Genomic DNA, 23,066 nt, shown 5'->3' with positions numbered 1-23,066 from the left:
TATGCACTCAAAAGCCCAGTCTCAAATCTGGGATTGGGGTGGATTGAAGATTCTCCCCACTGTCTTAAGCTCTCTCCTCCCACCAGAGGTTTTTGTTCTCCCTGGTGTAACACGCACAGGGTTTGGTATGATTCTCCCCATGACTGCTGGTTTTAGGAAAACCTGCATTACACATCTGTTAGGACAAATGGTTTTCCAAAAAGTGTGGCCATAATAACCAGAAAAGGAAAGGAGGGTGGAAACTAGGGTGTCATCTTTATTAAATGTTCCCAGAAATAAAATGGATTCTGATTTCTCTCCTAAAACAGAAGATAAGCTGGTCTCTGGACAGACCTTAACTTCGATGACTGTATTTGTGGACAGTGGAGTCGTGTGAACCTCCCTCCACACTGCGGTGGGACTGGCTGTCCTCCCTCCACGGTAGAGACCAAGGTCAGTCCCGCACTGCGGCGTGGATGCGCTGGACCTTTGTGCCTCAGGCTGCGACAGCGCACGCACGTCCTCGTTATCTGTTTCTTCAAATGCAAGGAAGTCCCCTGAGGAGCCCACTCTGTTCGTCTACTGAAATGGCCACTCTACTTCATTTCATCGTCTGATATGTCATCAAAACCACCCACCTTCCTCTCTCCCTTCTCACGCTAAGCCTACACATGGGGACAACTTGTGGCTCACTGTGAAAGGGAATTTTTCTGCAAGGAACTTTGCCTTTGGTTCATCAGATCACGTTGAAGCAGCTGTAAATTGTGCATTTGTTTAGAGGAAACGAACGATCACAAACAATGCTAGAATGGATGTCCAATCATCCTCCCGTATAACTCCCTTGGAAAGGAAAAAAAAAGTGCTGCTCTGACGCTCTGCAGGGGGGCGCTCCTCCGGGGCAGCTGGAGGTCAAATGACTGCCCATCGCTAGGAGACTCTGGACGTGTGGCTTAGTGTGGAGAACGTGGGGCTGTGGCTTTATTCAAGAACTGTGCCCAGCAGGCCTGGCAACCTTCTGTAGAGGAACAGAGGGAAACGGAAGCTCCCAGTGCTTGTGATGCGTAAATAAAATGAAAATGACTTGCGAGTTGCTGGACACACGTTTGAATATTTAGCTTTGATTAAAAAATAAGGGGAGAAATGGTGACACTCGTTTTCAAACAGGTAGAGTTTTAACAAATCTGACGTTAGACCACCACAGGGAAAGATTCCGAACACCATGTAGCACGCAAGAAACGTGTCCCTTGCAGACAGCAGGAAACACAGCTGCGTCTGCAAGGGCTGTCTGCAGTGGTGAAGTCCGAGGGAAGCCCAAGTAGACTTGACCTTAACTCTGAGACCCAGAGACCTGGCTGCAAGAGGTGGCGTGCTCTCCCTCGCAGTCATGCACGTGAGTTAGGGGAGCGCACTCCACGCCAAGGTGCCTGCATGCCCCTGCACCAGCTTCACAGCCTCAGCCCACGTTCCTAATGGATGGGGGGCAGCACTCATTGGTGTTGACTGGTGTTGGACTCATTGAGTCCAAATGCCCTCAGCCCTTAATGCTCCAGGCACACACTTAGGTGAGAGGAGTTGGTTTATGAGATAGTGACTGCATATCCTTCATGTTCTATTCACAGTTACAGCAAAGGAAGACTAGCAGGGAGTGCTGCCGGGTAATGAAGAGAACAGCATTTCCCAAGCTCTTTGCTGCCCCAGGGCCTTTGCGCGTGCTGCCCTGTGTTTGAAATCTTTCTTGCTAGCTCTTTCTCCTCCATCAAGCGTCACCTCCTCCAAGAGGGGCCTGACCACCCTATCTCAGGCACCCGTCAAAATGAAAGTTTAGGTCATTTTCCTGGCTGCAAATTCTTCTCCCTAACCCCTGCCAAGGTATCCATGTTCAGTCCCATCCCAGGGACAAAATGCACTAGTTTTGAGTACCCTGGGTAGATGGGTTTGTGGAAAATCAATTCATTTCTTGGAAATTAAGCATCTTTAGATGGTAACATGTCTGGGTTTCCACGCAAGTCTTTCTCCTTGTTCCCGTGTGGCCCCAGGAAACGAAACAGGACTGAGAGGTCCTCCTGAGTGTCTCAGGAAGCTGCAGAAGTCCCCCGGGCTCAGACCTCTTAAATGGCAAGAGTTGGAAAAACCGAGGCCGGACTGTCAACCAGTGTTTCCCACACAGCACAGACCCGAGAACCCAAAGCAAACTGCATTACATTGATGGAAAAGTTTCTGACGCTTAGAAGACTAATGATGTGCCTAAGTTAATTCACTGGACTCTGGGACTGTGAGGCAATCCATGCATACTCTCCAAACTCCAGCCGACTGGAGGAGACCAGTGCCTGGATCTCATGAGGTCCTCTCGACGCTTCAGCTGTAACCCTTGGAGAACCTGTGATCTTTGCTGCTCTGCCTGCTGATATGATCATCCCAGGTGGAAAACAGGTGAGGAACTTGGGGTGTGCAAATGTGGGTCAAATGATAGAAGTGACAAGCCAGGTAGGTCAGGGGAATTGGCAGGAGAAAGGTAGACAGACCCTCTACCAACGAGAACAGAGATGGGCTTCTTGCTACCAGTTAGCTTCTGCTTCTGTATCCCAGAAAGGGCTTCAGCGGGAGGGGGGGGGAGGTCTGCTGGTGGCAAGAGCCTGTCTGGATGACTAAATCTCAAAATGAGAGAAAGTGCGGACAGACCCTCTCACAGTCGGTTAAAGGTCTTGTCTCCGTATGTACACATGTGAATTTGATGTTTCAGGTGCCACTGTGCGATCTCAAATGCTGATCACGAAGGAGAAAGTTAAACTCAGGGAGCAATATGTTCTGCTGCCCTCTGAGTCAGGCTTGCCTAGAGCTAACAGGAACACAGGCTGGCCACCAAACACCCGTTACCATTTCTGGATCTGAGAGTTCTGGCTTCATGTGGGAACGCACCACGTTCTGATCGCTCACGGACTGCACAGGCTGCACGTGAATACCTCGTTCCTCTCTATTGAAATCCCACCCTTCACAGGAAAGCACCAAAGCAACAGACTATTAAATTTAGTTAAATATTAGATTTCTCATTTAATGATTGCCCACACAACTGGTTTTATCAGCAGAGAGCTGACTGTCCCACAGGGGACTTGAGTTAAGCCATTTTATTTGTTCCCATAATTGCATTCAAAGAGGGCAGGAGCTCAGCAGAGAAATAAGAAAAGATTGGCATATTCCCTGAAGGACTCTTCTTTTGACTTCAGGGCAGTGGGGACCTCCAGTCTGGAGCATACAAATGGCCACTCCTTAATTAAATGTGAGCCCCCCTCTCATATTTGGTGGAATTAGCTATTATCAGATCTGGACACAGTGAGACCACAGAGACTCAGGCCTGCTCACGAGCCTGCTTCCCTCGCTGCCCGCCATGGGCAGGTCGTGGTGTAGCTGTGCACTATTGCAAGACATGCTTCCAAGTGGCCCAGCAGGTTCAGGGGATTGGTGGAATCACCACTGTGCTAAATTTTGGAAAACTGGTAACCAGATCCAATGAAAACCAATAGGCAATGCATCTAAAAGAGGAGGAGAGCAGCCCCTTCCCTTTCTCACATTTCCACAAGAAGTAAAACTGCAGGATAGTGTCTGCACGCGGAGGCTTAGGCAGAAGTCTCTCCGGCATCTCCCTGTTGCCTTGGCCTGACTTCCCCTGCCTGGGTTTTCTGTGCCTTTCTAGTCCAGGCCTCTCCTGCCCTATTTCTGCTCACTCCTCACGTGCGCCTTCCCCTGCGGCCATCACTAAGACCCCTCTCTGCCCCACCTCGCCCCCTCCCTGTGTTCTTGCGGCTGCCATCAGCCCACCTGAGGGCTGTGCCATCAGTCGTATTCGAAGACCAGATTCAGGCCCAGAGCCCGCATGACTACTGTTTAAACTTACTCACCTTAACTGGATATCTCTTTTCTTTGAGCTCCATTTTTGTTTTTTGAGACAGGGTCTTGCACCCAGATTGGAGTGCAGTGATAAAATCACAACTCACTGCAGCCTCAAACTCCTGGGCTCAAGCAATCCTCCCACCTTGGCCTCCCGAGTGGCTGGGACTACAGGCATACCCCACCATACCCGGCTAAATTTTGTAATTTTTGCAGAGGTAGGGTCTCACTCTGTTGCCCAGGCTAGTCTCAAACTCCTGGACTCAAGAGATCTTCCTCGCTGGGTGCAGTGGCTCACACCTGTAATCCCAACTCCATCTCTACAAAATATAAAAATAAAAAAATCCAGGCATGGTGGCACACACCTGTGGTCCCAGTTACTCAGGAGGCTGAAATGGGAGGACAGCTTAAGCCCTGGAGGTCGAGGCTGCAGTGGGAGGATGGCTTGAGCCACGACTGCACCACTGCCCTGGAGCCTAGGTGACAGAGCAAGACACCATCTCAAAAAAAAAAAAAAAAAAAAAAAAATCCCATGAAAGGATTGTAGAATCTTGGGGCCAAGATGCTAAATATTACATTTCTTAAAGTCATATTGTCCTTCCTTCCACATATACATGCAGTGATCAATAGAGACATGCTTTATGAACAAAACAGAGGAGACAAAGGAAAGGGTTGGGGTGCGGTGGCTCACGTCTGTAATCCCAGTGCTTTGGGAGGCCAAGGCAGGAGGATCACTTGAGTCCAGGAGTCTGAGGCCAGCCTGGGCAACATAGGGAGAACTCATCTTTCCAAGGAAAAATGTAAAAATTAGCCAGGCATGGTGATGCATGCCTGCAGTCCCAGCTACTCGTGGGACTGAGGTGGGAGGATTGCTTGAGCCCAGAAGGTCAAAAAATAAAAAGAGGTCCTCCCACCTTGGTCTCCCAAAATGTTGGGATTCCAGGTGTGAGCCACAGCACCCAGCCTCTTTTCTCTGAACTCCAAATGTTGAGTTGTGAGAGTCAGTGTGACACAGCGTGGGCAACTGTTGTGCTTTTTGCCATATCTTTTTTCCTCCAGTCAGATTTTAAGCAACTTGAGGGCAGGGTCCCAGTAGGTGGCATTTATTTTTGGTCCTTCTAGCATCACACTAGGCCCCTGGCAGACGTTCAATGCCAGAGGAGTTGTGCATTGAGTGGACTCGTGTGTGTGTCTCCCAGCCCACAGGTGAGTGGGTGCAGTGGCTGGCACAGTGCCCAGCCTGGAGGTGCTCCTCGAGGCACTGAGAGCTGCTGGGTGGCAGTGAAGCCCAGCTCTCCTCCCGCATTAGGTAGTAGAGAGGACAAAGCACCTGTAGACATCCTGCAGGGTGTGCAGCTCCGAGCGCGGCTTTCTTTCCACTCTGTGTTAGCCAAATGCCAGCTCGCCCACCCAAGATGCCGGACCGAAGTCTAACATGTTCCGACAGCAAATCTGCAAACACTCCACTCGCCAGGACAGCTGCTCACGTGTGCACCTCTGTGGGTCCAGAAGATTTCAAGCACAGACACATGGCGGGATTCGGGAGACCAGTTCCCAGGCTCTCCGCATTCATAGGAGCCTACTGGCAAATGTGCTGAGAATGGACATGTCTGATTCACTCCAAGGAGCTGCTCCTTTCCTGTGCCTCTTTTATCATGGCCTTACACAGGCGTCACAAGGGCAAGGAAGGCCTTGGAGCCCCCTCATCTGTCCCTGGGGCATCTTGCACACAGGTGGGCCCCGCATGAAGGATGAGGGACCACCGAGGCTGGGTTCACTAAGCGAACCCCACCTGGCCCAGTAATGGGGAAGAGCCCCCAGCAACGTGGTCAGCTTGTCATCCTTTGATTTTAACAAAACCGAAGGGGAATCTCACTGAGCTAAAAATCAATAGATCATTAAAAATAATCCTTAACGACAGAGAATGGATGGGCCACACTGTTTTGGCATATAGGTCAGGAGTTCAGAGAAAATGGCACTGCTATAACAAGACTCCTCTCTGTCCATTTATTTATTTACATGAACACATTTTCAGAGATTCTACAGAAACAAAAAGAAGCAACCACCAAAAGCAGGGACAGAACCAGGAGCGCACACGTTTCTGACAAGGTCTTCTCTGGAAATGAGTCAGGTGCGCTCATGAGCCGAGTGAAAAACCACCACGCCCAGCTCGCTAAGAGATGCATTTCAGAGCAATCATAACGTTTTATGTCCAACAATTATCAAAGTTTGTAAAGTATCCTAATTGCTTGATGTGAACAAGTGATAATTATGATGATAATTCCATCGAACAAGCAATGATTATGGCCTTATGGTCACTGGAAATTCAAAAGAAAAAACCTTTACAAGATTTCCAAGTTTAAATGACATTAGGACAGAATTCTGGGGTAATGGGCCAACAAATGGAATGTAAATATCAGCTCGAGGAGGAAAAGGAAGGGTGTAAAGCTAAGAAGAACTTGTTCCAGAAGCATTTAACTGGGCGGTGGTAGGTATCAAAATTGCCACAATACTTAGATATCACAGGATTATGTAATTTATTTTAAAATAAAATACAATATGCTAAAAATTTATTCTGTATAGTTTTGAATTAATGAGAAAAACTTTAGGTGTCTTAAAAACTTAAAAATATGTATGGGATACATGATTTCTCAAAAATTCTCAGGGATTTCATGAGCAAAACTACTTGAGGACTGAGGGCCCAGTTTCCTCTGTCTTGGCCTGACTTGGCAAGGTCCCCTCACATAAAGGCCACTTTATAATGAGACTTTCTTTGGCAACAAAATTGCTCCTTAAAATATTTGAAAGCTGTGGGTCTTAGGTACAAACTTGTCTGACGCAGCTGTGTTAAGACATAGGGCTGAAGTTAGGCAGCAGGCTGCTTTTGAAATGACAGGCTTTCTTCTTCTTCTTCTTTTTTTTTTAACATTTACTTTCCTTTATCTTTTTACATTTTTAGTCCTTTTGGTTCTGCCCCATATGATCTGTAGGAAAGAGCTGGCTTTTACCTCCAGGTCTGAAACGGGTTTGTGCACTTGCTGGACAGCCCCAGCCTCAGTGGTGGCTCCATGGCTGTGATGGGGCAGCTGCCCGCTGTGTCCCGGCCGCTGTTTCTGAGAGCCAGAGCTCTGCCCAGCTGGCCTGCAGGGTGACAGGCATGAGGACCTACTCTCCAGACACCCACCCAGTCACCTGCTGCTGCACCCAAGGAGGCAGCAGAGCTGTTCCTTCTTCTTTTTTTTTTTTTTTTGAGACGGAGTCTCACTCGCTCTGTCGCCCAGGCTGGAGTGCTGTGATGCAATCTCAGCTCACTGCAAGCTCTGCCTCCCGGGCTCACGCCATTCTCCTGCCTCAGCCTTCCAAGTAGCTGGGACTACAGGCACCCACCACCATGCCTGGCTAATTTTTTTTGGTATTTTTAGTAGAGATGGGGTTTCACTGTGTTAGCCAGGATGGTCTTGATTTCCTGACCTCATGATCCACCCGCCTCGGCCTCCCAAAGTGCTGGAATTATACGTGTGAGCCACCACGCCCAGCCAGGGCTGTTTCTTCTTTGTTAGGACTAGACAAGACCCAGGTTTTAAGGGCCACAGGCTGTAGGATTCTGCATGATGCTTCGCCACCCTTGGCAAGTGCCACACCTCCCCAGACTGGATTGAGACGGCAGCTCTTCGGCCCCTTTCCAGTTGCATCTCTCCCTGCAGGTCCTGCAGAGGCAGCCCCTCATTGGAGGCCCCCCAGCTGGTCCAGACTGTCATCCTCTCCACCAGGGACCCCAACAGCCCTCCCGTCTGCAACCTCGGGCCCTTCCATCCATTTGCTGCACGGTGACCAGAAGCTTTTAGATAGGGACGTTTGACAGTGCTCCTCCTGGGACCTGCAGGATGGCAGGCAAACTCCTTGGCATGTAGTGTGCCAGTGACACATGGGCCCTCTGGAATGCCATGCTCCTGACGTCTCCCCAGGTGTGGGCGCCCCGTGCTTGATGGAAGGGGAGCTGTGGGCACAGCCTCGACAGTCTAGGAGGGGTCCCTCAGGGAGAAGGTGGGGCAGGGGCAGGGGTGCTCCCAGCAGCATGGGTGTAAGAACAGAGACTGGAAGCCTACTGTGCCCGGCGTTGCTTCATGGACCCACCTGGGCACCACTGGTGGTAGGGGCTAGTTTTGCTTTCTTATAAAAACCCAAATGAAGAGAGTAGGAGGGAGAGAAACCTAACTTTTTGATGCCATAAAGGAGTGGGAACCAGGCTGCCTAGTGATCCCAAGCTCCCACATGTGCTTGTGGGATGCCGTGGGGTGCTGTCAGCCAGCGCAGCCAGCTTCAACCCTGCCACACGCACGCTTTCTCTGCATGGCTGTGGGGCTGCATTGCAAGTCACATGGTGATTTCAACTCGCACACGTGGAGTTGGCATCCATGTCTCTAAGTGGGCCTGCCTTTCATATTTACATTAAAGCCCGCAACATATTCACTATGATTTTGTTGGTTTTTTATCCCAATACCTAAGTTGTTTGAATATCCAGGCACCAAATGAGTATAGGTTGGTCCCAACCATAATTACCTTCTTAAGGAAACAGCTTTTAAATAATTCAGAGTCACATCTGTGAACACCCCGCAGGCTCTATTTGTAGATAAGATTTTCTAAAGAGGAAAAAAGTCAGATATTCCCAGGGTGGTTTTGGGGTCAGTGGGGGGAGAGGAGGAGAAAGGACAAAGAATTCTGAAACAGTAATTTCAAATTTCACAGCAGGGCTGGAAGAGGATAGTGTGATGCAGTCGGGTCCCAGCCTGCCAGAGCCCCCCTTGCTAACTGATGCCCAGCGCCGAGGCTTTGCGCTGTAACGGAACGTGGGCCACACCTCGGCTGCTGGTCATAGCGTCACACAGCGGCTCAGGAGCCGGCTCTCTGAGACCTCCTGCCTTTCTCTGCCCAGCTGTAGGCCACAGGCCCCGCTTTCCTAGCTCAGCCCTGCAGGGCGGGTTGGAAGCGCTGCTGCTTTGCACAGTGTTCACTACAGGCGTGAGCTGCAAATGCCTGTGCTGGCATGGCCTCACCAGGGCTGATCTCAACCAGGGCTGATTTTTTGACCAGCAGCTCAGTGGTCACAGAGCCGACGTGAAGGCCAGGAGATCCTGGGTCTTGGGGTCTGGGGCTGCCTTTCGCCCCTTGTCAGACATCTGGTATCAGCCCCCAGCCCACAGTCAAGAGCGCCTGCTTGGAAATCAGATAAGACAAGAGTCTAGGCCTTGCCCTGAAGTTTGCTGTGGATCTCGGATGAATTATTGAACCTCATAGGGTTGGTACAAGGAAGGGGCTGGTGCTGTGTGGAGAGCCCAGAACTGCTGCTACAATTACATTCAAAAGAGAATAATGAATGGCCAGCCAAGGGCTGCTGCCTGGGGGGCTAAGAGGCTGGCATTAGAGGAAGTTCAAGGGCTGAGCTCTCCCAGTGCATGGAGTATGACCCCAGCCTGTGCATGGAGGCTGAGCTGCTGCAGGAAGCAGAGCCCTTAATTCCACAGGGCCCCCCACTGGTTTAAGAGCCATCAGGGCCTGAGGAGCATCTCTTCCCTGCGACATGGAAGGCTTCTCAGAGCAGGAGACGGTGCCGTGTTGCACGCTCACCCCAGAGCTGGCTCGGATGGGCCCTGGGGGTGGTGTACAGGTGGAGAGGTGCTGAGAACGAGCTGCAGGTGTGACTGCTTCCGCCTCCCCAGACTCATCTCAATGGGAGTGCAGGCCGGGCATCGCTCTGGATTTGCAGTTGTCCTTCAGTCCGCATGAGGGTAGGTGGCTGAGCAGCGCCATGCAATGACCATCTGTCTGGAAGAACAGGCTCTGTTGGAGCCTCACTGCTTGGGTCCGAGATGTAACTCCACTGCTTTTGCTTCCTCGCTGCGTGCATGTGGCCCAATCACCTAAGCTGCTGTGCCTCAGCTTCCTTAGCTGACAAGTGGGGATGATAGCAGTTCCTGCCTCAGAGGCTGCTGTGAGAATGAAATGAGCTAAAGTATGTAGAGTATTTGCCACAGCACCCATCCCGGAGCAAGTGCTTGATAAATGCTGGCTGGGGCCAGTATTGTTACTACCACGGTTCCCTGTCACCTCTAGCCTTACTCTGGCCCCCTGATCAGAACACGGTTGTCTGAGACATTCAGGATGGAGCATCAAATGGAACAAGTACAAGTGGTGTGGGGTCCTGCAGAATCCTAATGATGCAGAACCACGAGCCAGCTGAGTGTTCAGATGAAACAGGCATCTGCAGGGATGGGTAATTTACTGCTTCCTTTGTGTTGCTCCTGGAAGTCTTCCAGTGGCCTTTTTAGTCGTGAAAGAGGACAACTGATCTCAAGCTTACCTGAGGCCCAAAGGCTGGTGTGTGAAGTGCTGGCCTGACAATGGCTTTGTTGCCTGCCTGAGATGCACATCCACCCGCAAACCTCGTGCTGTGGACCCTGCATCTACTACAGAGGCCATGAGCAGTCTCTGATGTGGTCCAACCACACCACGAACAAGATGCTGCTGGAACTGGGCGTCTGGAAGCACCAGGTACCTGCCTCCTCACCCAGGATGCATCAGTTTGACAGACAAAATGAAAGCTCAGTGCATTTTGTTTGGGGAGGGTGCAGCTGGGTTGGAGACGGGCTGTGAAGCACCGCAAGAGGACATCAGACCTATCAAAAGGTAAATAGACTGAAGAAGCCCCACACGCCTCCCACAGCAAACACCTGTGGGTTAGAACTCAGGGCTGGGTTTGCACTTTACCAGCGCCTACCATGCTCGGCTCTTATTTCCCACGTGCCATTCATGCAGCTACGATGTGCCACCCCTCAGGGACTGCCATGCAAGGATGGGATTTCAGGCAGTTTTATCCAGGCACAGGGAAAAAGCAGGTGTTCAGGAACGTGGAGCCCCTCAAACCATGAAGTCTGCATGTAACATAGACCCTGAGCAAGATGCGGCCCCTACTGTCCTCCTGGGGGTGGGAATGACAATCACCTCAGCCACATTTAATCTTTTTTTTTTTTTTTTTTCCAAGTTAACATGGCAGCTTAAGTCACCATCCTGAAAGAGCTTGAACTATTTTGACAGCCAGAAATACAGAAACAGGCTAGGTTGGGACGAAATATTCCTAGAGTTTGAATTAGGCTCCAGGAAACCCAGAGTCAAATACTGCTATAGAAATAGGCTTGTAAAACAAATGTGACCAAAATAATTCTAAACGCCGTCCAGTTTCCAGTTAGTCAGCACTTTGTTGAGATCGAGCGCAATGATGTTACCTACAGGTTCACTGTTACATTTCACACAGAGAAGAAGCGGGTACAGGCCAGCAACAACAGCCCCATCCTGTGTGCACAGTGCTTTTTATTTCTTAAGCCACTGGGTCCTAACTCTTTGCTTCCAGGAGTCACAGTCACCAAAGTGACAGCTCACCTGCAAACAGTGAAATGCTTCCTAAAATATTCCCATCTATGCAGCTCTGCGATGGATATGGATGGCAACCTAGGGCCTATGGTCTGTCAATATTGATTGGATTGATTGGTTAATGCAGTAGCCAATCCCACAGAAGAAAAGAAGTGGTTGTTTGGTTTTCCAGCAGAGGTAACAAAATTTCCCGGATCTTTGAGCACGTTAGTGTGTTGTACTTGCTGGAAGACGTTTGGTCAATTCTTACTGGGACTCTCTTCCAAAGAATTACACCTCAGCCTGCATATATATTACCTTATTCTTATAAGTGGAATAAATGAAATATTTTCTCAATGATGTCACACACATCTAAAATATAGGCTGGCTTCATTTTCATTCACACATGAGCCTTGTAAACTGTGTTGACTTGGTCCAGCACCGTGGGAGCTGTTAGGAGCCCCAAGGACTGACCACATCCAGGCTGGAAGTGGCTTAGAAGTCAAAATGCATTTCCCAAAAGTCGGGACTATATTAACCTTTGAACTTGAATAGATTAATAATAGCTTCCCCCAAAGAAGTAGAAAGTGTTTAAGAGAATGACTTTTGTAAGAAGAGCCATATGCTATATCATATTTTTCAAAGCCGAAAAATACTTTTGTGTTTTTTGTTAGACCACAGATTAGAAAAAACTTTTAAATCTGAAATAATTATAGATTCCTAGGAAGTTGCACAAATAGTACATAGAGTCCTGTGTCCCCATTTCCAGGGTCCCCAGTGGTGGCATCTCACAGAACCATTGGGTAACAGCCAACCCGGGAGGCTGCAATGCTGTGAGCTACATTGGACAGCTCATCTAATTTCTACTAGATCATCAATTTTTTAAGAAAGGGAAACCCTCACAAATATCAGAAAGGTGTCCACGGACTCTAATGAAAGTACACATTTTCTTAAGGAAAAAAAAGATGTCATAGTTGAGGCTCTGTGCAACATCTGCATTTTTTTCAGGGAAAATTCCACCTAAGGAGGTCTAGCACGGGTATTTTAAACGTTCACTGTCATGCTGGAGTATGTCTGTCAGACTCCACCGACCCCAGGCCTCAGTGGAAATTCTAGCCCAGCCTCTGCAGCCTCCTGGGGGCTCTTCACAGACACGTGCCCGTTAGAGTGGGCAGAGGGTGTGTGGATGCAGTGGGGAGGTGGGAGTCCCAGGCAATCGCTCCTAACATCCTTCTGGGGATACTGCCCCCATTGCACAAATGGCCCAGATTCCCAAACCTTGCAGGTGAGGCTGGAAAGGGGCCAGGGGGCAGGTGAACCTCTTTGCTGGGGAAACCAGCCCCTCCTCTGGGGAGGAAGACAGGAAGGCCATCCCGATTCTTCTCAGCACCGGGTCCCTCCAACGGCCATTCTGACTGTTTTTGTGTATGCATTCTGACATCCACTTTATGGCTTTTGGGTGGGGGGGGGGGCTTTAAAATCTATTCATTTATTGCTGGTTTTATGATTACTTATGCTTTGGTTTTGAATTTCTAACAATGATTTGATAGCTTGGCAGACGACCATCATTATTGGCTAAGTGCTGTCTCTTTAAACAAATCTATTTTGTCCACTTTGGAACACTTTAACCACTTCATGGTGTCTAAACATATGTTTGGAGTTCTCCTTTCCAACATGCCCCCCTCCTCCCCAGTTCTCCTGGAGCTTAAAGTACCGTCACAGAGAGAAGGATCAGGGAGCTGCTGACGCTCGATGGTCACTGGAGACGCGGAGTCACCTCTGTCTCCAGACCTAGGGGAGCTGCGGACCCTGGCCATGAGGTTTGCCCTCCTGCCAGGGAAGGGGGCTCCTGGATGTGGAAGGGAGTGGGAGGGATTTGGGGGAAGGAGGACACAGGCTGCTTTGGGTTAGACGGAGGGAGGGCTGGAAAGGGAGGGACCGAGGGCGAGTTCTCTTTGTTTCTCAGCTGTGCTGTGCGTCTGCCTCCCACTGCACACAGCATACATCCCTCGCATAAACATGGATGTGCCCGTGGCGACCTGCGTGGGGTCCCTCCGAGCAAACACATGCCACCTCAAGAGACCCTGGGAGGTCTTACAAAGACTCTGTTCTTGACCAAACTTGAGTGAGGCTCCTCTGAGTCCTCTTCTTGACCAGGCTTCAACCTTGATCCTATCTTGTCTGGCCTGCATTGCCCAGCTTTTGCAAGAAGTCCCTGCCCCTGATATCTGATCACCCTCCATAACTGAGCAAGTTCCTCATCCTCCACCTTTGAGCCTAAGTCCTTGTCCTGCCTTCAGCAAGGATCTTGTGAGATCAGCTTAGCAAAAATCCCCTCCCACCGATGCCTTCTCTTAGCAGGTATCCATCCACAGACCCCTCTCTCTGCTCGTTGGCCATAATAAACCCCCAGCGGATCTTGCTGTATTTGAAGCTGAGCCTAAATCTCCCTCCCCTTTCACAACAGTCCTGAAAAAGCCTTCCCTACCATTTTACAAATGGCAGAATCAGTTTTTCTCTGACATCCTGTGCAGCATGGATGCAGAGACCCTCCACGCCATGAAGCCCCTAGACCCACAAAGACAGATGAGCCTCCATGCACCCCTCAAGTCTTGGCACCACATGGCAGGTTCTCAGTGGGGATGGACTCATGTCAGGCTACAAAGCCTTTCGAGCTGGCTGTTCAGAGGATGTCAGGCTATGACCTGGGTAGCCCTGGAATGACCCTCCAGACTCAGCACTTGTGAAGGGGTGTAGGGCCCTCTGATTGGGGTATGCAGACCCTGGCTTTCATCATATTTAGCTGATATTGGTGATCAGCATGGCCTACTCTGAACTGCTGGGATGTGACTCCTCCCTCTGTCTCTGAGCAGGAGAATGTGGGCCAGCTGATCTCACAGAGTGTTTTGCTTCCTTCTCCTGAGTCTCAGGAAAATTTAAGGAAAAAAAAGAGCACTTACTTTTCTTATCTGTTGTGTTGTGCACCGTCACCATAGGAATACCAGGACCTGTGTTGGGCAGAGAATAGCCGGGAAGAAAACAAAAACGAAGCCATTAGTTTAGCTGAGAACAGAAAAAGAAAACAAGTTTTCCTTATACCATGGAGACAGATGTGCAGAGCCTGGAGAACCCGAATTCACAGAAGAGTAATCAATGATGGGATGGCAGAGGCCAGGCCGGCAGGAGGGCCAAGTCACAGCTCCCTACCTCTGCACCTGTGTTAATTACAACACACCCAACTCAAAGTCCATATTTTCAGATTATTGTAACGCCATAAAACATCATTCTATGAAGCATCACATTTGGTTTATATCCTCATAACCTCATTTTTTACCATACAGACGCACATTCCAGTATTGCTTTATGGGTTCTTATAAATTACTGAAGCCTCAGTGCTAAGTCTGCTGGTTCCCCCAGGAAGGATGTCGCTCCATCCAATGGGTCTCTCATAACCCCTTGTACAAACTTATTCATGTAATAGGAATATTTTGAAAATGTCAAACTATATTTCAGTTTTCCCTTGAATCACTAGCTTGCAGCTTCCCAGCTGCAGGAATGTTGCAGCCCTGAGAAGTGAGAAGGAAGGTCCAATTCAGGACCAAGTGGCCCCTGATCCGTTTTCTCTGCAGGTGACTTCTCAATTCTTAGCAAAAGGAGAGTCCAGAAAGAAAAAAAAAAGTCTCTGAATTATTTTCTATATCTTTTTGAAAACATATTAACAGGCAGGCCTGGTGACTTTTCCAACCTTATTTCAGCCATTGTCCTCTGCACTCACCCGCTCCAGCTAGCTGGCCTTCCTATAGGGCTGGAGGCATGTCAGGCCTTTTCCCACTGAGCCGCTTGTTCTCACTGCCTGAAATGCTCTGCCTCTAGACACTGCCATGGCCTGTCTTTCTCTTCATTCAAATCTCTACTCAAATGCTTTCTCCAACTGTCCCATCTAAAGGAACTCCCCTCCATGACCATGTGGTCAGCCTCCATCCTCACGGCTTTCCTGATCTTTGTAGAACTTATTATCACACACTATGCTATCACGGCCTTATAATATGTAATTATCAGTGTACTTGCTTGCTGTCCTTCTCTTCATCTACTGCACTAGGATGTAAGCTCTGAGAGAGTCAAGAATGGTTCAGATTCACTGCTGTTATTTTCTGCATCAAGAAGGGTGTTTTGAATAGAGTTGGTGCTCGATTGCATGTTTGTGGAGTGAATGCTGAATGAGAAAGCACAGAGCATACAGGAGAGGCAAGAGAGGGAGGAGAGGCAGGAGAGGCTGCCCCTTTGGCTCAGGTGGATTGTGGGAAGATGCAGGGAGAAAGAGAAAGTGGGAAGTGGGTGGTCCAAGGGAGACAGATGCACCGTGGGAACACCGTGGCCAGGGCTGCTGCTTGTGTTGTGCTTCAGGCTACGGACCCAGGATGCCATGGACTCACAAGGGGTGGCCATAGCAGAGCTGAAGGATGCACACTATCTTGGGCAGAGGGATGGCTGGAGTTCAGTATTCCTGCAGTCATCAACAAAACTCCCCACACACTTCTGAGGGGTCATCTGACAACTGGCTGAAAGTCAGGGAATCTGCTATGGATCCCACCATGCTGAGGGCTTCAGGGCCTCACTGCAGAGGCCCCAGAGTGGACATCCTAGTCCAGGGCCCAAAGAGCATGTAGCAGAAATGCAAGGAGTCCTCTCCCCTTGAGAGGTAAGGTGGAAGGTCTGGCTGGTGCCCATCCACAGGTCCAGCTGAGCTGAGACACATGGACTATGGGTCATGCTGGCCTTGGACCTCAGAGCAGAGGCCTATCTGCTGCCCAAGGACTGGATCCAGGCTCTACCTCAGGCACAAAGTCCAGGAGTCCAGGGCCCTTTTCCCCAATGTAGTGCCCTCTCTGTTCACCCACAGATGGGGCTGCCAGAGGATAGGCAGGATGCCTGGTTCCATGTGGTGCTCAGATAAAGAATAAGCATTTTCTTACCATAAGTCTGTCCCATGCAGCATTTGGGACACACTACAAAAAATTATTTGTGGTTTAGCTAAAATTCAAATGTAACTGAGTAGGTTAAATTTTTATTGGCTAAATATGGCACCCCTACCCAGTGAGGGAACAGTGATCTGAAAGTCTACGTATTTACACCCAAAGGGGCAGCACTTAGCAAAAGAGATTGAAATACCAGTTTAAATTATTGAGTTAAACTAAGTTTCTTGGCTCTAAGATCCACTTCCCCCGCATGGGGAGTTCAAGTGAAAGAAAGATTATTGAAAAATAAAGAACCTATATCTATTTTCTCTGCACATTTCAGGGTGAGTAAATTTGCAAACAGAGTATCTCCTATGTTCTTATTAATAATGTAAACGATTGTTATTTATTTAGTGCCTACTACGTAAAAAGCATGCTGTTAGGTTTTTTATGAATAATTTCTAATCAAATCCTCACAGCAGCTCTGCAAAGTAGATATTTCTAACCATATTTTACGGAGGAAAAAAAACACAGGTGTAGGTAGTTTTAATTCTTTTGTCTCATCCATACAATAAAAAAGCTACTGAGCCTGAATTAGTCGCTTTTCATCTTTTAATTTACAAACTTAATATATGTTTCTAAAAAACTTCAAACACTAAAGAAAGGAACAAAGTAACAGTGATCTGTTTCATCCCCACTTCCCAGAGGTAACCTAAATATTGCTAAAATGTACTTAAAAATGTTTGTATGCACACACATGGTCATATTTACACATGAGTATTTTAAACATAGACAAAAATAACATGAAAATGGTTGCATGTATATCTGCAAGCTTTATAAAATCTTAACATTACACCATATTACTCTATTTTAAGTTAGTTTTTCTAAAGTTTATTTCTTGAAAGGCTAAAAAAAAATTGACAAAAATTTAGCCAGATTAAGAAAAAAAGAGAGAAGACGCAAATAAAATCAGCAATGAAGGAGGAGATGTTACAGCTGATAACACAGGAATACAAAGGATCTTAAGAGACTTAAGAGACTACTATGAGTAGTAGTAATCTACCAAGACTGAATCATGAAGAAATTGAAGAGATCAATAATGAGTAAGAAGATTAAATCAGGCTGGGCGCGGTGGCTCAAGCCTGTAATCCCAGCACTTTGGGAAGCCGAGACGGGCGGATCACAAGGTAAGGAGATCGAGACCATCCTGGCTAACATGGTGAAACCCCGTCTCTACTAAAAAATACAAAAAACTAGCCGGGCGAGGTGGTGGGCGCCTGTAGTCCCAGCTACACGGGAGGCTGAGGCAGGAGAATGGCGTGAACCCGGGAGGCAGAGCTTGCAGTGAGCTGAGATCTGGCCACTGCACTCCAGCCCGGGCGACAGAGCGAGACTCCGTCTCAAAAAAAAAGAAGATTAAATCAATAATAAAAAGTCTTCTATCAAAGAAAAGCCCAGGACCTGATGGCTTCACTGCTGAATCCTACCAACATTTAGAGAAGAACTAATACCAGTCCTTCTCAAACTCTTCCAAAAAATGGAATGGGAGGGAATACTTTCAAACTTATTTTATGAGGCCAGCATTACCCTGACACCAAAGCCAGACAAAGAGACTAGCAAACACCCCCACCCCTGCCAGAAACCCCATCTACAGTCTAATATCCCTAATGAACATAGATGCAAAAATCCTCAACAAAATACTGGCAAATCATATTCAATGGTACATTAAAAAGATCACTAATTGGAAAACCAAACATTGTATGTTCTCACTCATAAGTGGGAGCTAAGCTGTTGAGGATACAAAGGCATAAAAATGATACAATGGACTTTGGGGACGTGGAGGAAAGGGTAGGAGGGTGGTGAGGGATAAAAGACTACAAATTGGGTTCAGTGTATACTGCTTGGGTGATGAGTGCACCAAAATCTCACAAATCACCACTAAATAACTTACTCATGTAATCAAATATCACCAGTTCCTCAAAAACCTATGGAAATAAACAATTTTTTTAAAAAGGATCATTCATCATAATCAAGTGGGATGCAGCTCTGGGATGCAAGGATGGTTCAACATACACAAATCAGTAAATGTGATTCACCATATTAACAAAATGAAGGCCACGCAATCCTTGCAATAGATGCAGAAAAGGCATTTGACAAATGCTTCAACATCCTTTCATGATAAAAGCTGCCAAAAAGTAGGTATAGAAGGAATGTTCCTCAACACAATAAAGGCCATCTATGCCAAACCCATAGCTAACATCATATTTCATGGTGAAGCTGAAGGCTTTTCCTCTAAGATCAGAGCAACACAAGAATACCCACTCTCACCACTTCTATTCAACATAATCCTGGGTGTCTTAGCAACGGCAATTAGGCAAGAAAATGAAATAAAAGTCATCCAAATAGTAAAGGAAGAAGTGAATTTTTCTGTTTGCTGATGACGTGATCTTTTATAGAGAGAACCATAAAGATTGCACCAAAGGAGTGTTACAAGTGATAAATTTAGTAAAGCTACAGATTACACAATGCAACCCAAAAATCAGCAGTGTTTCTATATACTAAAAATGAACTATCTACAAGTAAATGAAGAAAACAATCCCATTTACAATGGCATCAAAAAAAGATACTTAGGAGTAAATTCAATGAGGTAAAAAATATGTATACTGAATACTATAAAAATTGATGAAAGAAAAATTGAAGACGACACAAATAAATGGAAAGATATCCCCTGTTCACGGATTGGAAGAATTAATATTGTTAAAATGTCCATACTACCCAAAGTGATTTGTAGATTCAATGCAATCTGTATCTAAATTTCAAAGTCTTTCTTCACAGAAACAGAACAAAACTGATTTTTCCACAGAAAAATCCGAAAATTCATATGGAACCACAAAGACCCCAAATAGCCAAAGCAATCTTGATCAAAAAGAATAAAACAGGAGGCACCACACCAAACAGTAATCAAAACAGCACAACGAGTACCAACATAAAAACAGACACACCAACGAATGGAATAGGATAGAGAGCCAGAAATACACCAATTCTTCTATGTTAATTTACTTTTCACAAAGATGCCAAGAACACACACCGGGGAAAGGACAGTCTCTTCAATAAGTGCTGTTGGAAAAGCTGGCTATTCACATGCAGAAGGAGGAAACTGGACTCTTATCTCACTCCTTATACAATAATCAACTCAAAATGGATTAAAGGCTTCAGTATAAGACCTGAAATTGTAAAACTACTGGAAGAGAACATAGTGAAAAAGCTCCATGACATTGGTCTGGGCAATGATTCTTGGATTGGACCCCAAAAGCACAGGCAACAAAAGCCAAGCCAGGCAAACGGGGTTGCATCATCCTAAACTTCTGCACAGCAAAGAAAGCAATTAATAGAGTGAAAAGACATTTCATGAATTGTGTTTAAAATACCGGCACATCGTATATCACATAAGGGGCTAATAACCAAAATATGTAAGGAATTCAAACTACTCAATAGCAAGAACACACGTAACCCTATTAAAAATGGGCAAAGGTCCTGAATTTGTGAAAAGAAGACATGCAAATAGACCATAGACACAGGAAAAATGCTCAGCATCACTAATCATTGGGGAAAAGCAAATTAAAACCACAATAAGATATCAACTCACACCTGTGGGATGGCTATGATTTAAAAAAAAAAAAAAAAGCTAACAGGTGTCGGCGAGGATGTGGAGAATAGGAAACCTTTATATGCCATGGGGGGAAGGTAAATTAGTAAAGCTATTTTGTAAAACAATACGGTGGTTCCTCAAAAAACTAAAATAGAATTTCCCTATGATTCAGCAATCTCGCTGCTGTGTAAAGATCCAAAGGAATTGAAATCAGGATGTTGAAGAGCTGTCTGCACTTCCGTGTTGACTGCAGCACTACTCATAACAGCCCAGATATGGAGACAGCCTACATGCCCATTGACAGATGAATGGATTAGAACATAGGTACACATACACAATGGAGAACTACTCAGTCTTAGAGACGAAGAGACTTGTGTCACTTGTGACAACACAGATGAATCTAGAAGACATTATGCTAAGTGAAATAAGCCAGGCACAGAAGGAGAAATGTCACATGATGTCACTAATATGTGGAATCTAAAAATGTTGATTTAATAGAAGCAAAGAGTAGAAAGATGGTTATCAGAGGTTGACGTCAGGGGGCGGCAGGTGGGGAAAATGGAGTTGTCGGTTGAAGGGTACACAGTTTCAGTTAGACAGAAGGAATACATTTTGGTGTCTATTGTACAGCATGGTGACTCTAGGTAATAATAATGCATTGTATATTTCAAAATTGCTAAAAGAGTGGAGTTTTAAATGTTTTCACCACAAAGAATGATAAATGCATGAAGTGACAGATATGTTAATTAGCCTGATTTGATCATTCCACAGTGTATATATGTATATAACATCACATTGTACCCAATTAATATATGCAATTATTAATGATGAATAAAAATGAAAGAGTCTCAAACCAAACAAAATAAAAGAATATGGGGAAGACAATAATAAATAAGTAGTGTTGAGTACAAAAAAAACCAAGACGTAACAAATAGCTACCATGTCATTTGCATTCCTTCCCTAATCCCAGTCCTCTCTCATCCCAGAAGTGACTATAATTTTGAAGTTAATGTTGATCATTTCTCTGCATATTTTTCTACCACATGGCTATGTATTCATAATAATACACATGCCATATATAGTATGATGTGACATGTCTCAATGTAACACATTTTGTACCGTCTTGACATCTTGTCTGGCCACTACAAGAGGGTGAAGCCATGTGTAGGGGTGTGAGTGGGCACGGCCACTCTGGAGAACAGCTTAGTGACATCCGTAACATCTGAAGATGCTCATGTGTATGACCTGCGGGCTCCACTCCTGGGAACACATCTCAGAGCATCCTCTGTACCTGTGCACAAGAAGGCAGGCAGAAGATTGTTCCTAACAGCAACTATATACAGGCACAAACGGGAAATTACTCAGCGACTCATTAGCAGGAGACTAAATGAATAAAATGCAGTTACTCACATGGCAGAATATTATGGAGCATGCAAAATGAATTAGTAGATCTACACCTATCAACGTGGGCCAACATGAAGAACATAAGGTTAAGCAAAAACATCAAGTAGCAGAAGGGTAAATACTATAATATACAATTGTGTAAATAACTTTTAGAAGTTGTAAAACTTCGTTTTTGAAGAGATGCATAGTATCCCATCATATGGAACTATAATAATTTATTTAGTCCATTGTCTACTGAGGGATATTTAGGTTGTTTCCCTTCATTTTCTGCTATCTTAAAACAGTGTTGCTGAAAAACCTCTTACATACATCTTTGCACACGGGTAAGACTGCCTCTGTCGTTAAGCTAGTCGGTAGCACTGTAGTTGCTGTTTTCAAAAGGTTTTACAGTCAGCGTTCATGAAATAATCTTGTGGTTTCAAACACACAACTCCTGACTCTCAATGGTGTGAAACAAGGAAGCTGACTTTCTGCTAATGTTGCATCCTGGTAACCAGGTCTGCAGCAGCCCGGCTGTGCTCTCCTGGGCTCTCCTCCAGGATGTGTCTTCTTTCTAGGATCCTGGCTGAAAGATCAGCCTTCACCTGGAACAGGCTGAGCTCACGACAAAAGGAAATGAGCAAGGGGTGCTTGCAGAAATGCACGATGAAAGGGGAGAAAAGAATATAAATGTATTTGTTACTACTCCAGTGGTAAAACTGGTGAATTACATATATACACACATATACATTATTTATTTATATATACTTACATATACATTATATATGTATATTTTACCTCAATAAAAATAAATTTAAAAAGAAATATTACTAAAAATATTTTGCATAATTAAAAAATGTCCGGGACACAGTGCAGTTCATGTCCACTCTTATGCTGTTGGCCAAGATGCATCCCATTGGTTCCAACAGAGCAGGGATGAGTCTGTAATTCCATGGAGGCCCTGCAGGCCTCATGGCCATGGGGTGGAGGATGATCTTTTTACAGGGAGGGGCTGTGAAACACGGGGAACAATAATACAGTCTACACGGAAAGTCAAAACAGTTCATATTTTAGTAAATACTGTCTAGTTGCTCTCCAACTGATAATGTATGGAGATCTAGGTTCTATCTTAAACAAGTTTTTAAAACCACTCTAATGGGTAAATGTTTGAATTTTTAGAAAGTTTGAGTAAAGCTGGACATCTTTTTATTATTATTATACTTTAAGTTCTAGGGTACATGTGCACAACGTGCAGGTTTGTTACATATATATATACATGTGCCATGTTGGTGTGCTGCACCCATTAACTAGTCATTTACATTAGGTATATCTCTTAATGCTATCCCTCTCCCCTCTCCCCTAGACATTTGCATTTCTCATGTGTTTTCCTGTCTACAAACTGTCCTCTCTCATCCTTCGTCCACATATATGGCATTGCTGCTTTTTTATGTTGTTTAGAAGTTAGTTGTTTCTTACCACGTTGCTGCCGGTATTTCTCCTGTGTGCTTTCTAATTTGTGACTGAAGAAAGCACCATAAGTACCAATAATAGCAACTCTCACACTGAATTGCAATTTTAAAGCCATAGCTGCTCGGACCATGTTCCTACCCCATCTCAGACAGAAAGACAAACACATTCTGAAATCCTTGGGCCATGAAGCCGTGTCTCATCCTCTCTACCTATTCTGAACCTCAGACTCAGCATTGCATAAAAATGTTTGCTGAACAGATTAATGGTTAATGAATGAATGACCTCCTAAGCATATAATTGGCTATGACATATCAAGGTAGCAAATTTAAATTAGGCTAAGGAAA

The 23,066-nt window shown here is 46.1% G+C and overlaps 1 protein-coding gene across 2 annotated transcripts in view; it reads right to left on the bottom strand.

Moving 5' to 3' along the window:
• The window catches only part of DPP6 (dipeptidyl-peptidase 6), a 588,928-nt gene that overhangs the window by 25,264 nt on the left and 540,598 nt on the right, over window positions 1–23,066 (bottom strand). For both annotated transcript variants that reach the window (XM_011941531.1, XM_011941532.1), the window contains one exon: window positions 14,226–14,273. In XM_011941531.1, coding sequence (XP_011796921.1) covers window positions 14,226–14,273 — 48 coding nt within the window. The remainder of the gene's footprint in view (window positions 1–14,225; window positions 14,274–23,066) is intronic.

This window comes from Colobus angolensis, unplaced genomic scaffold, assembly GCF_000951035.1.
Source record: "Colobus angolensis palliatus isolate OR3802 unplaced genomic scaffold, Cang.pa_1.0 Scaffold2, whole genome shotgun sequence".
Taxonomy (NCBI): Eukaryota; Metazoa; Chordata; class Mammalia; order Primates; family Cercopithecidae; genus Colobus; species Colobus angolensis.
Note: the sequence above shows the minus strand (reverse complement) of the source record. Positions and strands in the feature narration are given on the sequence as shown.